The sequence below is a fragment of the Lagopus leucura genome, unplaced genomic scaffold, assembly GCF_019238085.1.
Source record: "Lagopus leucura isolate 7727_CA_CO unplaced genomic scaffold, USGS_WTPT01 Super-Scaffold_100044, whole genome shotgun sequence".
Classification (NCBI taxonomy): Eukaryota; Metazoa; Chordata; class Aves; order Galliformes; family Phasianidae; genus Lagopus; species Lagopus leucura.
Window position 1 is genome coordinate 3,212,598 of NW_024962291.1, and position 17,716 is coordinate 3,230,313.

A 17,716-nucleotide genomic window follows, 5' to 3' on the forward strand; every position below is an offset into this window, starting at 1 on the left:
TCTTTTCCATCATCACATAGCATGCATGGTAGGAAGGACAGAATTTGGATATGCTGAGAACCAGAGCAGTGCTTGAACTGAAAGATCCTAAACTCTCACTGACTCATAGCCACACTGTAACAAGCACCCCACTAATTCTGCTTTACCTCTTCCTTCATTATTATTAACATTTTCTTCTCAGAGTTGTTTATATAAAGCATAGTCTCTAAAGCTTGAGTAAAAGTCATATCTAATACTGGTATAAATAGTGCTCTTCTTCTGCCTCTTTATTTGAATTTTGTTTCTCACAGTGCAGCTGCACTGGGGCTGTGTGAACATCTGGCAATGTTGCTTCTTGATGCCCTTCCATCTCCTTGTGGTATAATCTGACAAAGTTCTCCTACTGGAATTAGCATGTGGAACTTTAAAGCTAAGTTTTTTAGTGGAGACTGCAAAAAATAAGTAGTGGGTCAGGTTTTGTGAATTTCATTTCTCTTAGGGACAGGCAGTGCTTTTCCCCAGTAAGACAATGTCCAAGTGGGTTTTTTGTTTCTAAAATGCATAATGGTTCGAGTCCAGTGTGCCTCAAAATCTCCTCTGTTTTGTCTTTCCTTTTTAAGAATATGTATAACAAACAATAGACAGGATAACTTCTAAACATCCTTTGTTCTCATTAGTTTATTATGCTCACAGTAAGTTCCCCACTTAACAGCTGTAGATTGTGAATTAGGTCTCTTCTGTCACAGCTGTACAAGCTCCACAGCTGTGGAGGATAAACAGTGCTTCATGTTCCCCAGAAGGACTGTGGGGTTCTTGGGTGCTGGTTGTTACTTGTGGAAATAATTGAGAAAGGATAGAGCCCTTGGTATTCAGCTGAATCACTAGGACAAAGTCATTTATTTGATCAACTGAGCTCTTGATTTTAATGCTAGAGAGGTGTTCTGTCATTAACATCAGAGCAATGGAGTAAAAACGTTCAGGCAGTACCCCCTCAAACCTGTGCTGAAGCTAGAAACGGTTGGAGAGAGCTTGTGAACATTATGCACATAATGATCAAACACTGCATGCAGTTATCAGACATATGATCTCACTGTTGCTGTCCATTGGAGAATGTCCTTCCACAGGAAGCTTTCTGCAGGGAATTTCTCTTTAAATTGCTTTTCAACAGCTTCTGGCTTGATGAGCTGTGGCTCATCCATGAATGCAGCTAAGATGTCAGCTGCTCCTCCAGACCCTGTTAAGATAAGCCAGGGAGCGGAATTTTCCAAACCGATGCAAATCCTCTGTAGTTTAAAAAGAAAATTATTAGATTTCATGTATGGAAAGATAATCTTGCTCAAAGAGAAATCACTTACTGCAAACTAGGAATAAATGCGTATCCAAATCAGAGTTACTCTGGATTTCAGAGTCTTTTCTAGACCATCTTTTTATTTTGTAGCAGATTAATCGTTATCAGCCCATGACTATGCAAACTTTGCATGACGCAGCTGCTGATGAATTAAGCAACTGATTTGGACAGGCAGTGCATAAAACCTACCTGTCCGTGGCTCCTTTCTTTTTTCCCTTCCCAGCTCTTTTCCTACTGCAATTTGTGCTTATAATATGGTCAAATACAGGAGTAGCATAAACAGAAATTCTCAACAGGTTTTTATGGTGGCTAAACTTATCTATGTGTTCTGAAAACTGGGAGCTTGTGAGACTACAATGCTGAGCCACAGAAAAAAAAACATACTGAAGCACAACAGCAGCAAGAGCTAAAGGCTGCCAATTCTGTTGTGCAATTAGAAAGAGTCAAGACGGTTGTTGGGAGAGAGAAAAAGCAGAGGCTGTGGTAGCATAGTTGCAATAATGACTAATTGCTGCCTGTTACTTCTTACTCTGGAGTTATGCAAGATGATGAAGAAACTCTACGTGTTTCAATACCACAAACAGCAAGAGAATCAAAGGCGTTGTTGGTTTATTATTCATTTGTTTTAAAACGACTATTGTAGTCTTTGGTGTGTGTTGTCCAATTTGTCTTTAAAAGGTGGATATTAAAAATTATATATATATATATATATATATATATATATATATATATATATATATAAAAGGAAGTGCAATTGGTTATTCTTTCCTAGCACATATGTGAATGTACAGCAGGTCCAACCAGTCACCTTTGGTTCTCCAAGTCACTTTGTTCTCTAGAGCTTTGAAAAGATGTATTGGTTCTGATGTGACTTTTCAATACCTGAGATGTAGAAGATGCTGCCATATTTAGCTTTGAGAATGAAAGCTCAAGAAGCGACACTGCAATTCAACCAGTGAGATTTCTAATACCAGAGCGTGTTTTAATCTATGTGACAAAGATGTGATGAGATGCAGTGACTGGAAACTGTGACTAAAAAACGTCACTGGAAATGAGCTGTTATTCTTAAAGAAGAAATGTGTTACAGAACCTGGTAAACATCTCATCGTTTGTAACGTTTAAACAATGGTTAAATGTCTCTTTGGATATTCAGTAGAGTATGCATCCTCATGCAAGAGTATTATATAAGAAATACAAAGCTGTGTGGACATTGACTGCTACAAAGCAGCAGATTAAAATATTTTAAAAAGAAAAACAGAAGTCAGAGAGTGCCTCCTAGCCAACAAGTTCTGTATGTTATGGAAGTGCTCAAATAAAATCATAGCTGATTTTTCACTGAAGGTGACGTGAATGTCAGCAGGCAACCATCCAGCCTTCTGTCATACAAAGTGTTTTTTGCTCAGGGGAAGTAGGGCACTATAATTTGTAAGCTGCATATCTAGCAAACCTGGCCTTGTATCTCTTTGGTGCTCTGTGACAGTGGCAATCATCTCTCTCTTGCTGAACAGCACTGAATTAAGGCTTTTGTATGTCATCTAAGTACTAGTACAGTGCTTCTATGCTGCTAGATTTGAAGCTAATTTCTGAGAATTTGTTTTTGATTGATCTGAGAATTTGATTTTGGGTTTCCCACTGTACTAGCTGGCAAGAAGCCCTAATGATCTGCTGGCACCTGCTCAAAATGAGGTACTTCTCCTAAACAAGTACTGTTAAATTTACTATTAACAGAATTCAGTTATTATGTGGTGTATTGCTCTAAGTTTTGAATTTATGTAAAGTACCAGTATGTGTATTTACCATCCAACCAAATTTTCCCCTGCCTCTTACCTCAAGAGTGCCTGGTTTTCCATTTACCAGTAAGCAGAGCACAGGGATCTCAATGCTGCCTGTTCCTGTGAAATAGGTGATTTAATTTAAGACAAACAAGCAAAGAGCTTTCACAAGACTATTGTGTTTCTGCTCTTCCCTTGAAAAACTTCTTCTGTTTTGTCATGATTCAGTACGTGCAAAAACTCAAGCCTGCAGACTGCAGGAGAGTGCAGAACAAAGTGTTGGAGGGGTAATGGTGCTGCCTTAGGTTACAAGACAAGGTTAAGTTTTTAGAGAGAGTCAGCTGACATTACTTATATTCATATGCAGTTAGAATTGATGAGATGTCACTTCATCCCATTTGTTGAGGAATGCTGCCCCATTCCTTTTGTGCATGGAACCTAGCACCAGCAGACAAATCATAGAATCATAGAATGGCCTGGATTGAAAAGGACCACAATGATCATCCAGTTCCAACCCCCTGCTGTGTGCAGGGTCGCCAACCAGCAGACCAGGCTGCCCAGAGCCACATCCAGCCTGGCCTTGAATGCCTCCAGGGATGGGGCATCCACAGCCTCCTTGGGCAACCTGTTCCAGTGCCTCTGCATGAAAAACTTCCCCCTAATATCTAACCTAAACCTCCCCTGTCTCAGTTTAAAATCATTCCCCCTTGCAGTGGAAACACACAAAGAGGACTAAATACCAAGAGGCAGACTGTGCAGACTAGTCAGGGTTCTTCATTATTCTGCTTAAACAACCTAAAATATCATTTGAAACTGCCTAATGTTTTGACTATCAATAACATAATATTACATTTTTAGCAGTGCTGAATTCAAAAGAAATTCCAGTGAAATATCTGAATTATTGAATTGAATATTTGATTTCTATCATGGCCACAGGGGAAGAAATGACATAGGCCTCCCTGTCCTTACCTATCCTCACAGGTTTCAGCTATGTAAATACTGAATTCAGCATTCAACAAATGACTGTAGAATGGCCTTCAAAAGGTTTTGTCAAAACAGTAGCATTGTGAAATGAAAGCCTCTTACAGGTGGAAGATGAGAGGCTTTTGGTTCAAACTATTTTTTGATGTTTCCCAAACTGTGTATGGATCACCAGTTACTGCAGGTTGTAACGTCTGTAGTGGGTTGCCTACGAAGATAAAGTAGAACTGAGAATGGCATGGAATTGTTATACCTCTTTAAGGTGTTGTTCTAGGTTGAATAGTGACCCCTGCGACTACAGGATCCTCAGGAAACACTTGTGGTTTCAAATCTTTTTCACTTAAAGTAGATGTAGATTAAATTTAGCCTTTTTGTGTGTGTGGTGATGGAGAAATTCTAATGTTATACTGGGGAAGGTGGGAAGTTCTTAAGTGCAAAGAATATTCCAAATACTAAAGCTTCCTGCTTAACTAAGTGTAGATATTTTTAATAGAGAATTATGCATGATCTTGGAGTGTTTTAGTTTAGTAAAGTCGAAGTTTGCTGAAGTTGAGTATAAATGAACTTCAGTGAATGATACTGGTTTTGTTTATTGAAGATCTCACTGCACTTCCACTGTTCTAGGGAAATATTTGTCAAATGAATCAGCATTTTTTGACAGGAAATTGTTCCACTGAGATTTGTTCAATCAAATTTGGTCTGCAAGTAGAAAGAGGCTACTTTCTAACTGTCAGCACTGATACCTCACCCTACCATTACAGTCCATGTGTGCTTTATCCCATCTGAGTGACCAGATTTGCTCTCTTTGGGTGCATTCACAGAGGTACAACTATAGGCTGTGTAATTGAATATTCCATTGGTGCACAGAAATGTGAATAAGTGATCTTTCTCTTCTGTTTTAGCACTGTAGGTATTATAGAAACAAAGAAAAGGGGAAAGTAATCATCTTAGAACTGAACTGAAGTATTTCCACAAGTAGCAGAAGGAGGCCTGTCCCCGTACTCATTTCTCATTTTAAACAAAGCTCACATAGGTTTAGATGAGCGTTGGATATATATTGTTTACCCAGGATAAGATACTGATAATAATATGGTTTAAAATTTTTCAGGGGGCTTTGATCAGCTCTTTTTGGCCAGAGTGGAATCAGCTCAAGATCCTGTGTGTGAAAAGGGAGGAAAGTGTACAACAGTGAACATCCATTTCTTAGAGCTGCTGGTTTAGGGCACTTAAAAGAGGGTTTATTTTCCATCTATTGTCTTTTAAGGCAACTTAGGCTGTGCTTTGAAGGTCAGCTTTGAGTTATATTTAAGGAGGTGCAATAAATATCAGTATTTCTGCTTCACAGAGCAGCTTGTTTTTTGTTTTTTGTTTTTTTGTTTTTTTTCTTTCAACCTAAGTAAGCTTAATTCTGCCTCTTGCACAGTGACAACTGCGTTTACTTGATCTTGCCCATGCAGATGATAAACTGAGAACTTGACTTGCCTTTGATAAAGACAGAACCACGGGTATCCCTGTAACATCACTGTTGCTCAAGCTAGCATGCTTCTCTTGTCTACTTACCACCATACCCAGTACGCTGTTCTGAAATGTGCTTTTCCAAGGTGAGCCGTAGCTTAGTGGTCTCATCTGGCTCATCTGGTGTTACATGATCTACCAAAATAAAATGGGAGTGATTGTGGTCCAGTGAATACAGTGGGCCTTGGGCATTATCATCTGATTGGTAGTGTACAAGACTTCCATCCTAGAGGTAAGAGGAGAGATGTTAATGTTCTATATGAAGCACAGCATGTTTCCGTGTGTTTTATCTCCATTTTTCATGTTGTCAATGCCTTGCAGTATAGCATCGTCTTTCAGTCTTGAATAACATCCATAAAAAGGATGCTGAAGAAGAAAATGCTCCTTCTGAAAGGTGCCAGATTTGATAGAACTGAAAGCTGAAGTTCCTGAAGCTTTTCTCTCAAGCTTTACAAAATATGCTGATATGAATCATCATCTCTGAATCACAGGTATTCATTTTGGTGTTTTGGAAGTGTTAGTTAGGCAGGTGAAAGGGGCAATGAGACTTGATAACTGTGAATGAAGCCTTACTGTTTCAGAGGGCTAAAGTCTCTGCTGGTGCAAGCAGGCTAACTTGCTCGTTTCAGTAGTGTTTTTGCCATGTGCATACCAGTATATAAGTTAGCTTGCTACTCGTCCACATCAAATGAAATGCAGCTTGGGTTTAATTGACAAGATTATATGAGATCTAATGGCAATTCATAACTTGGAAGCCTTATTCTAAGAAGTGAGTGACAGGTAGATTTTAGGAGGTGTAATCTATTTATTTTGGGCAGGAGGTGTCACTGAAATTATTTATTAATGAATTTTTATATTAAATAACTGTCTAGCTAAACCAGAACCCCTGTTTCAGCCTCCTATTGTAAGGATTGCACAAATCACAGACAGCCATCCGTGCTCTTTCAAGCTCTCCTTCCATAAATATACCCCTTCTTTTCCACTGCTGCACTTTCATTTGATATATCATTTCTAGCTGCAAGCCAGGCTGTGTATGCCTCATTATTTTTCTTTTTCCTCTTCATAACCACTGTTCTGTTGCAAGTCAGCCAGATCACTGCTGTGGTTTAAAAGCTGCCTTATCTTTCACTTCTTCCCCAGTTCCTACAGCCTTTGAGTTGATGAGCAAAATATCAGCTTAGCCTATCGCTTTATTCCTCCAGCTAATTTTGTGTGTACAGATGGTGCCCATCTAGGTATAGCATAATGTAATTATGCAAGTTACTTAGTTGTTACTAAGGTGTGGTAAAGAGATTTACATTGTTTTTAAGAGCCAGATATTATGTGGAACCCTTGTGAATCTCAGCTTTTGTTGTAGTCTGTTGGAAAAAGCAGGTGCCCAAGCTGAATCCTGGGGGAAATTCAAGCTAGGAGCTGTTCAGGTTCTCCTCCACAGCCAAGGCGATGGCTGATGTTGGAGAAGCAGTGAGCTTACTACCAGGAGCTTGTAGCAACTTTACTAATTCTTTAAATACGTAAAGGAATTTGGAGAACAAGCTCTTAAATGCTGCTGATAGAAGTGCTGAGCATACTCCATGCCATTCTGCAAAGCGGCTTTCTGAAACAAAGCTGTATAAGGTCAAACTGCAGAAGTGAAATATCCTCCAAAGGTCAAAAGAGTTGTAATAAGATGTGTTCCTATGGCTTCTTTCCTTCTCAGCAGCTCTGGGAAGAGTCAGAACATTGGAGGCTGTTCCAGAGGAAAAAAAACCAGTAAACTTGCACGTTCCAGTGTCACAAGTTTTTCTGGCCGCCTCCTCTCACTCCACATCTCTCATTTGTTGGGGAAAGTTATATTAAAACAGTTCATTTGTCTTTAAATTTTGCTTTGATGGAGGGTGTGCCTGTGTTCTGCTGCCATGTAACTTTAGACCTGCTCACCAGAGATTTGCCCTTAGATTAGGACCGTGAGGTGTAGCAACTAACTGGAAAAGGCTCTCAGGGATTTTCCTGTATATTCCCTGAAAACCTGGAAGTGATCACTCAAGGATATTTAAAGCATGCCAGTAAAAGAAACAAGGAAGAGATCAATTGATTTCAGGGCTTGCAAGTGTGTGTTGTTAGCTCTACTTTATACAACAAGCTGTTTGTGCTAATAGCAAGTATAAGGTGAACTGGGTTTAGATCAACATCCTTGTCTGTAGTTCTTTTGTTTTAAAGTAACTGACTAAAATCTAGAATGTCTTTTGGTAGATGTAGTGCCAGAAGTCAGCGGGTCAAGAATGTTCTACAAGTATTCTTTGACAAAGAACTTGGGCTCTGATCAAGAAGGAGAAAATCTAATTCAGTAAGAGTGCACTTGTTTTGGAGCTGTTGTTTGGGATGGATTGAGATGTCTTGTGATTGCTTAGCCCAGGAGGGAGGTGCAACAGTTGGTTTACTCTTGCTGAGGGAACTTTCCTGAAGAAAATTCCCTACTGTGATGAACCAAATTCTTTCCTCTGAACCACTCAAATAGGTTGATGTCTTCCAACTGGAGAGTCTCATCTGACAGAGCACACAGCTTGGCAAAAGGTGTGGATGGGAGGGAACCCAGTGACAATAAAATGGCAATACAATCTGGCAGCCTCTCCCTGCTCATAGCAGTATTTGACTGCTGTCTATCTGATAAAGAACTAGATACAAGTTCAAAGAGTTGTCTTTGTCATTTGCTTATCAGATTCTGCAGTAAAATAGTACATACAGATTGCCATTAATTGTCGCCACATACCTGCATTACTCTTACAACAGTTTGCTTAGGACAGACAGAATACACCGTGACAAGAATGTCATTAATTGTCTTCTCCACTCCCAGGTCAATTCAGCATTTCAATTCAGTCTTGGCATTTGCAATAACTGATGCATAAACTTCCATTGCTTTGACCTGAACTGTGGAGAGCCTAAAATTCATGCAGACTAGACCAAATCCTGCATGTGTAGCATTTGTTAGACACCAATTCAGTGTCATGTTTAGGAGAACTCGATATTGAAATATTTATGGTTTCATTTGATACTAAGATATAGGGTACTTCTGAAATAGTTTGGAATTCTGCAGTAGGACAGGGTAAAAAAAAAAAAAAAAAGTGTTGAAGGTATCCTGTGATGTGTTGTTTTTCCTTAAGTTCCCTTTTACCCAGATACTGAGCTCATGTCCAATGCTGTCACCTGCTGGATATTTGAAGAACAGATGCCAGATATACTTTGCAGGGCACGGAATCATTGGGTTCTAACGACTTTCCCTGCTTTTTGCCTCTGTCTTCCCCTAAAGCACACATTGAACTCCATTTCTGTTTTCAAGGTAGCTCAATCTGTTCTCTATTACTTTAACAGTTTGTGAACTTGGAGATCACTTCTGAACAATCCTGTCTTGCAAGTAGAATAAGGGGAAAAAATACCTTTGTGTTGTCCAGAATTTCTCTGTGCTGAATTTTTCCAAGGGAAGCAATTCCTATGGTGATGACTCTTACTTTGGATGATGTACTAGCCAAGGCATGATCTCGGACTGCTTGCACCAAGTGCCTTGTTATTCCAACACGTAAAGCGCTGGTAAAAATCCAGGCATCTGAAATTATGTTTTTTGAATTGTTAGATACTTTCTTTATAGTTGAACATTTGTGTGCTTAGTAACATTATTTTAAGTATCGGATTGAAGTGTTGTTTAGATAGTCAGGTTACCTGCAGACAAATCATCACAGAATCATAGAATGGCCTGGGTTGAAAAGGACCACAGTGACCATCCAATTCCAACCCCCTGCTATGTGCAGGGTCACCAACCAGCAGACCAGGCTGCCCAGAGCCACATCCAGCCTGGCCTTGAATGTTGATGGGGCATCCACAGCCTCCTTGGGCAACCTGTTCCAGTGCCTCTGCGTGAAAAACTTCCTCCTAATATCTAACCTAAACCTCCCCTGTCTCAGCTTAAAACCATTCCCCCTTGTCCTATCTCTATCCACCCTCATAAACAGTCTTTCCCCCCTCCTGTGGACATACTCCCTTCAAATACTGATAATCTTAATAGACTGTAACATTTAGAATTTAAAAATGTATACTGAATGCAAGCTTTTAATAGAGAAAGTAAGAAATCATGTGCCCAAGCAGACATGCTTTATATACCATGCAGTACAACCTTGTTGTCTTTGCTGTGCTGTCAACGCACCCTTCTCAATTTCTAGACTGGACTCAATGTCTGAAAGCAAGTAGAAACATTACTACACCAGGCAGGCCTGGTTGTTAACAGAACACTTTCAAAAATGTAACACAAAAGACCTGGAAATCTTAAAGCTATGTAATCTTAAGTATGGAAATCAGCTGGATGTAAAAGCAAAGAAAACTGTCTGGAACCAAAGTGCCAAAAAAAAAAAAAAAAAAAAGGTTTGATAGTTGACTCTTTCAATACAGAATCCAAAGCTGTTTAAATCTTGTCTGACCCAGTGAGCTGAAACCAAAAGCTGTGAAGCAATCATGCGAGTAGGGCCAGTGACTCTAGAAGATCACTAGATGTGAGAATCCAGCAGGAGTGTAAATTCTTCCTTTAATGTGTAAACTACTAACCTGTGCTTTGGGCTGCCTTAATGAGTCCTTTTTTTAACGTGTCCCGCAACCAAGGCTTCATCTGGAAATTTTCATCTTCCCCTACTAAAGAGACAACCAAATTGGGAGCCGGTAGCTTCCATTTGTTGAGCATAACTTCAAATATAACTCCAGGGTGAATGGTGCACGGGACCTTAATAAACTTGAGTAGAAACAAAACAAACAAACAAACAAGTGAAAAAAATAAACCCTGAGTAATAACAGCACAGTATGATACAGTAAATGTAAAGGCAAATGTGCCATAACAATTAAATGGTTATTAGCACCCCTTGATTATTTGAGCAAGACCTGACAGAGAAGAAATACTAGAATGAATTTAACAGGCTTCTGTGAAATTCATAAATAGTAAATATTCATAAATAATTCACAAATAAATTCAAAACAATCTCATTAATCATGTCAGCTCTGTGGGTTTGTTCTGCACTATGAACTCATAAATTGCTCTCTCCTTTAATGCTGCTATTCTTCTTTAATTGCCTTCAGTTTCATGGCAGTTTAGCAAAGCCAAGAAATCTCTTAGGCATTTCTTGTTACTGAGGTAGCCGAAATGTTTGCCTGATTTCATGTCTGTTTTTCAAGTGTCCACATCCTCCTCATTTTCAATTGAGTTTTCTTGGCCTTTGTTCAGGTTAGGTTTCCATTTGGCAAAGTAAATGCTGTTTACTGTTGGATTACCAGTGAGCATTGTGCTTAGACTTCACAATGAAATGAAACCTTAAGTCTGTTAAGGTTGAGTTCTGATCCTAGGAATTCCTTCTGCTTGGGAGGGAGCAGATGAAAGAGAGCAGTGAGGAAGAGGGTCTGTCTGTGTACAGCTTTCTTTATGTATTAGCAGGAAAGGGAGAGAGAACTTTGAGAGCCTTGAAACAGCTCAGCAGTTTAAATCCATAGTGATTAACTATTTGGAAGAAAGTGATTACAACAGGGAAATAATGCAAAATGAAGGACACGTGATTTTATTTATTTATTCATTTTTAAAGTGGAAAACAGATGAGCAACTGTAACTGTAGCAGGTCTGTGCAGGGCAAGTGATTGATTTCTCTTTGTTAATAGGTGTCATTTAAAATTACAGTGCTGTTTATAAAGGTTTGGTCTCTACTTTGGTTAGAATGTGGTGCCTAGCACTCTAGTACACTCATCTTCAATTTCATAATCTCTATATTAACAGCTGAACAATAGCAATAGTGCCACAAGCTTGAGACTCCTTATTGCTGTACCTTTCCACGTTTCTTCCCAGAAGCTGTGAAGTCAATTTCTCCCATGCAGTATGGCAGTTCTGTTTTGAACGTTTCTTCTTTGTCACTGCTGCAGTACTTGGTTTCCATCTTCTACATTCAGTTTCTCAGGTGATCACCAGGCTATTCACTGAAATGATGGTGAGACTGGAAAAGGAGAAGTGCATTAAACGTGGAGAGGCCACAGAATCCACAAATTTACATCTAATTGAGTTTTTAGCTAAATATTTTTCTGTTTCAGTATTATGATTGTACAGCCTGGCTAAAACTGCAGATGTTTATGTTGGATGTGTGAGCAGAGGGAGGGAGATTCCATAACGCAGCTTTGTAACTTAGGTTATAGAAAGGCATGAAAGAATAAAGCAACTGGAGTATCGTTTAGCTGGTAGAAATCTGAATTATGAAGTACAAGATCCCACAGTCTGTCCAAAGCCATGTGGAGTGTTTTAGAGCCCAAGAGATAAACCTAACTCTAAAAGAGAGAAAGAGATACCTTGACCATAACTATTGCAAGCAAAGGCTGAGCTGTGTCAGTGGGTGTCTGAATAATGCTGTCTTTCTGTTGTTCTGCACCATGCTAGTATAATTTTATCCAACACAAATATAAAATAACCAATTGATGGCATTGTCTTCACCTGAAGATCATAGGATCATGGAATGGTTTGAGCTGGGAGGGACCTTTAAGACCATCTAGTTCCAAACCCTGTGATACAGTTAGGGACATCTCCCACTAGACCAGGCTGCTCAAAGCTTCATCCAGCCTGGCCTTGTGAGGGGAGGTTTGCTCTCTATTTTCTCCTGGAATAGGATATTTATTCATAAGCCAAAATATGTAAGACTAGATTTTACTTAACGTACTGTTCAAAAAGTGACGTGGTTTTCTTTGTATGTGGCTACAGGAATGTTGGCAAGTAATCCATCCTAAAGCAAAGGTCGTACAGTAAGAGCTGCTGTTCTCTTTTACATTACTGGAAGAAGTATGGTTGCTTTCCAGCTGCACTGGGCTGGTATAACCATAATTTGAAAAGAATATGTACAACTTGTATGCTTTATTTTGTTTCTCTTCAGTGCAAAAACAATGAAAACGAAAGATCTCTGCCCTGTCCCCACATCTCCATACTCAGTACATTCTTAAAAAATTCCACGTGATAGCGAGCCAGAAATGGTAACCAACCCTGCATTAATCAGACCATCTTCATAAAAATCCTAATTTCAGTGGACTTAAAAGTGGGTTAAACTAGCAAGTCCCATGTGGTTCCATTAGGATGCTCCAGCAGAGGGAGCAAGCCCTCCAGCTGTTTCCTATGGGGAAAGCTTGTATTTGAACTGCTTTAATACCGCTGTCTCTTTATTTCTTCTCCTTTACATTTCCCATGAAAACGTTGTTAAGAGTTGCCTTGTTCTCAGATTTTCCTTTGAAAATTTTAAGGACAGTTTTCCTTATAAGCTATTCCACGCTTCCCTTCCTCCCCTTAACTTCAGACTTAGATCAGTGCTTTAAAGATACTGCTCTTCTTCTCTCTGACAGCTCAGAAGTCACGTTTTGAGAGAAGTGTTTATTTCTAATTCCAGGATATCAGACTGTGGCAGGTTAGAGTCTTACCAGGAAGACCTTATTTCAGGTAATCAGTAACAGATATTGCCACAAAGCCTACCTGCTTGTTTGAGCACACTTGGCCACGGGAGACGTGGCTTTATCTCCTAAGACCATGGAAGACAGTATTCTAAGGGGGGAAAAATAGTAAATACAGAGCCATACACAACAGATTTTAGCTATTTTGAAGTATAGAAGTATTACTTCCTGGAAGTTGCTGACAAAACAAAGGATTTGATTAGAAAAAGGTACTTAGGGCTGAATTCCCAGGGTACATTTAGTCACCATTCATCACTGTTCTATGTAGTGTTTATTTGTAACTGCACACGGGCAATGACCTCAGAATAGACAGCAATATAGTAAGTCATCTGACCGTTAATTTGCTCTCATGGAAAGGCCTCAGGTGGTTAATGTTATGTCTAATTTCAGATCCTAACTTGTAAAATTTGATCGTGAGGTTATATTTGACACCTCTTTTGGAACAAAGGCATGGAATTACGAGACTTGTGCAGGATCTTCTGGTATTTGGACAATTCATTTTTGCAGTTCTTTGTTTTTTAGTTCAGCAACTCTGGCTCTGGATGGTAGCAAAAAATGGTGAAAGAGACAAAAGTGGATTAAGGTGCAGAAGTTTTGTTCATAAGCCAGCTGGTATCTGGCACTGCACAGGGCATGCTTTTCTCTCTCTCTTTTTTTGTTTAAATTTAGTTTTTAATTGAATAATCTTCAAACCATGATGCTAGAGATTGAGCGTGTATTTTGGTGGAAGCATTATGTCATGTTTCCATCCTGTTCTTGTGTCCAGTCCTTCAGCACCCCTGCCAAGCCGCTGTCTGTGGTGGGATACAGAGCTAAATGGAATTTGATATCTTGTACAGCTGTTCTTGTATTCATAACCTAAGCCAGAAAGACATCCTGCATTAAGAGAAGCAGGAAAGTGGTACTGACAGAACAGCAGAACAAGTCCCCAAGCTGTACAGGATTCTGAATGCCATCCATACAATAACTTAGTATGGCCCTACATGGAGCTGAGAAATGACACTGGATGAGGTCATGAACTGTTGTTTGGGTGCAGTTTAGCAAGTTTCTGCATGCAGCCTTCAGGAACTTTTACAGACAAAGCCAAGAAGCAAAGCCAAGTATCTTTTTGTTTTCAACAAGTTTTGACACATTGACATTTCTATTTTCTTTCTCTTCTACCTGTTGTTTAGCTTGCAAGGAGTAAATACTGGGCTTTTCAGTGTGATGCCATATTGTACACGTGTAAATGTTCCGTGTTGTTGCAGTGTTCTAGCTAATCGTACTAATGGAGTAAGGAAATTTTGCTACCTGGAAGTGTGGGGGAGAAGACTTTAAAGGCAATTCTATAGATAATGTGCAAGTGAAAGAACCAGGGGTTCCTTAGATTATGAATACTGCAAAATCAGGACATCACCAGCTGCATAAGATTTGCAGCTGTGATTCCTGAACCTGAAAGCTGATCCACAATAAAAGTTGACTTGCCTTTCCATACATCTGTATCAGCTCTTGCAATGTAATCCCTCACTATGATGGTCAGAACCATAGAATAGTTGTTCAGTACTGCACACCTCCTCACTTTGCACTTCAGTGAAGCTCCACTGTATACCAATCAGTCAGCACACGGACATCTTTTTTCCCTCATTTTTGAATATATATATTCAGAACATAACGTAGCTCTGACATTTCCTCCTGGATTGTTAAAATTTCTGGTTTTCTGTTGATATTTCCTACTTTAAAATGCAGGCATGTTGCCCAACACCTTCTAACAGGAGAAGTGGCATTAGGTGTGCATTGGCAAGCTGTGTTACAAGTTTTTTATTCTTTCTTGTGTTGAATTCTGTCTTATTCTGTTTAATTCTGGCTTTCACTTAAGTCTCTCCAGTGGTTTCAAGGGCTGTTCTTTGAGACTTGAGGCTGTACTGGATTGCAAATGTCAGGTCACAGCAATTGGGTCAAATCTTTGAGGTCAAACTCATGACGTTACACTGAAGTCAGCCTAAGTGAGGATGTTGCATCATTGCAACATCACAGAGCGTCGTTTAATTGTAAGGGTCTGGAATATATCATGCCTTGGGAAAGATTAAGCAGATAGCCACTAAGAGGAACGCAGTTCAAGTACTTTTGAATGATAGGGAAGGTAAAGAAGGAAGCAAAAAAGAGATAATTAAAAGCACAGCTGGGTGAAAAATCAGTGAGCAGTACTTCAGTGTTTTTTCATTCTCTGAATATTTCTTCCTATTGTAAGTTGGTTTTGTTTTCTTTTGTAAAGAAAATTCCATATGTTGCTTTTATTCAAAATTTCATTTCATTTTTTTGTCCTTTGTTATTTATAAAAATACCATTGTGTTAAATCTGATGAAAAGATTCTTGAAGACAGGCAGTTGGAAACAGCTAAGGAGTGGAAGAATGCTGTAAGAATCTTGCCTGCTACAATCTGTGCGTTCATATTTTAAATATATCCTCTGTTCATATGTATATATATTGAGCAGTCTTACTTTAATTCTGGTTCAGGCTTAGGTACAGATTTTCTATCTAGGCTGCTGCTGGATATTTAAGTTTGTAGGTCAAATTCTGTCCTAGATGTTCCCACTGACTGTAAGTACAAAACATCTATGAAAAGAATGTACCTCTAATGACTATCAGATTTGAAATATAACCTAGAAAACTATTTCTAACTAGCAAAGCAAGTTAAGACAATTATGAAAAGACAATTGCCAGTTCCACCTGCAACTGGAAATGTGAGTCAATGTCATTTACGTTCGGGATGGCCTGCTTAAATCATTCTGGGTGTCTGCCAGTCTCATGAATCATTATTTCTTTAACCTCATAAATGGGAGCTGTTAGAATTGTGCCATTGTACAGTGAGTGCTTGTAACACTGAAATTTGCATGTCCCTAGCGCTCTTTTGTCCTTCATTCCGGGCAGTAATATATTCTTATTTAGGCATTCCAGGTTTCTGGGTTGTAGGAAATTAGCAGATAGGTAAAGCATTAAGGGGATAATTGTTGTCATTTCAGGGAATCTCTGTAAGGCAGATCCCTATTGAGATTCTTCCAAAGAACATCCATCCCTTTCTGGACTATTCTGTCTCCTGCCCCTGTCTCCCTGTTGGTGCCTCTGCCATGTCTTCTCTCCTGCCAACCTCCTTCTCTCCTGCCACTTCTCTCCACTTCTCCACAGCTTTCCAGAGATTCTTGCTAATCACTGTCACTGCTACTTAGCCCACTCCGAATGTGCAGCTCTTCTTCCTTGTGTGGTAACAAGGGCAGAGGTCACTCACCTCCCATTGGGTGATTAGAATGCCGGTCTCTGTCATCATTCCATTTCAGTGCTTTTTAGACATTAATGAGTGTTCTGGATTGTGTTCATAATGTGAACAGAGGTCAAAACTGAGCCTTTCAAACATATCTTGTGAAAATGGACCTGGTCGAGGCATAACTTGACCTCAGTTAATGGCTTCAAGTGTAATGGTTGATTAAGAGAATAGGTGTTTGGTATTCGTATGCTCTCAGACCTCACAGTAGTAAGAATTCTCCTTCATACCAGTAGGCTGATCAGCAGACTGAGACACACCCTGATTTAATCACTATTTGATTCTTCCACCCATGTAAGGAGTCCATTTGAATATGCAGGTGAAATGATTAAATATAGTAATAATGTTGATTTAATATCAGCAGTACTGAGCCAGTCACAAAGCCTGCCCTCTTTTACTTCATTGCCAGATGGAGCAAATCCATTAGTTCTTGGTTTATATATTTTAGAGGATGTTTTCATGTGGAGGAAAGAAAATTGCACTAATTACCCATGCAGGTAATTGGCACAGGATGAGATGGCAATCCCAATGAAAACTCTTAGTCAGAAAAACAGACTGCTCACAGAAACAATGCAAGTGAAAATAAGGGAGAAACTGCGATGAACAGAGATGAATGCATTGAACTTCACTTGAGCAGGAACATTCAGCTTTGAATGATCCTATTGGGATACAGCTGACTTAGCTGTAGGAAAGAACCTAAGGTTTTCAAGCAAACCAAGCAATGCTGTTCTTGCAAGAGGGAGAAATGTCATATAGAACAGTATCAGCAGGAGGGCCTGTGAGAAACGTGAAGTTGCTCAGTGGTGCATCATGACAGCTTCAACTGCAATATTCTGTGTGGTTTGGGGTGCTGGGTTTCAAGAGTATTATGGACTAACTGGAAAAGGTTTGAGCACGAACAACAAGATAGATGGAGATGAAAAAAAAAAAAAGAGAAAGTTTGAGCAAGTTAGAGTTGTGTGACCAATAGGATACTGTATAAGAGACTATAGTGGAGAAATAGGGAAAGTGTAACAGCCTACCACTGCAAAAAGTTTATGGGAATGATGTGTTGTTTGAACAACTGTAGCTAGGATTGCAAGTGAGGCTGAAGGGAAGAATGGTAACATGGCTGACCAAGGATAGTTGCTATATTTACAGAAACATTTATTTGGAAAGGATGAAAATAGTTCTGCCAGTGGTTCCGGAGTTAGTAAAGCCGCAGTCCTTAACAGTGATATCTCTATTTCATATCTCAAAGAACTTAACCTTAACCTGCATGTCACTGCTGCACATGTAACTGCAGGTCTGATCATCAAGATGTATCTATGCTTATGTAACTTTAATAACTGAGATGTTCCTATTGACTTC

The 17,716-nt window shown here is 39.4% G+C and overlaps 1 protein-coding gene across 1 annotated transcript in view; it reads right to left on the reverse strand.

Moving 5' to 3' along the window:
* Positions 1-11,537, reverse strand: part of TRPM5 (transient receptor potential cation channel subfamily M member 5) — a 36,460-nt gene extending 24,923 nt beyond the window's left edge. Inside the window, 6 exon segments of the mRNA XM_042884560.1 lie at positions 1,071-1,262; positions 3,155-3,219; positions 5,641-5,821; positions 9,009-9,175; positions 10,165-10,345; positions 11,421-11,537. Of these exon segments, the coding sequence (XP_042740494.1) occupies positions 1,071-1,262; positions 3,155-3,219; positions 5,641-5,821; positions 9,009-9,175; positions 10,165-10,345; positions 11,421-11,537 (903 nt within the window).
* Between the last annotated feature and the right edge of the window lie 6,179 nt (positions 11,538-17,716).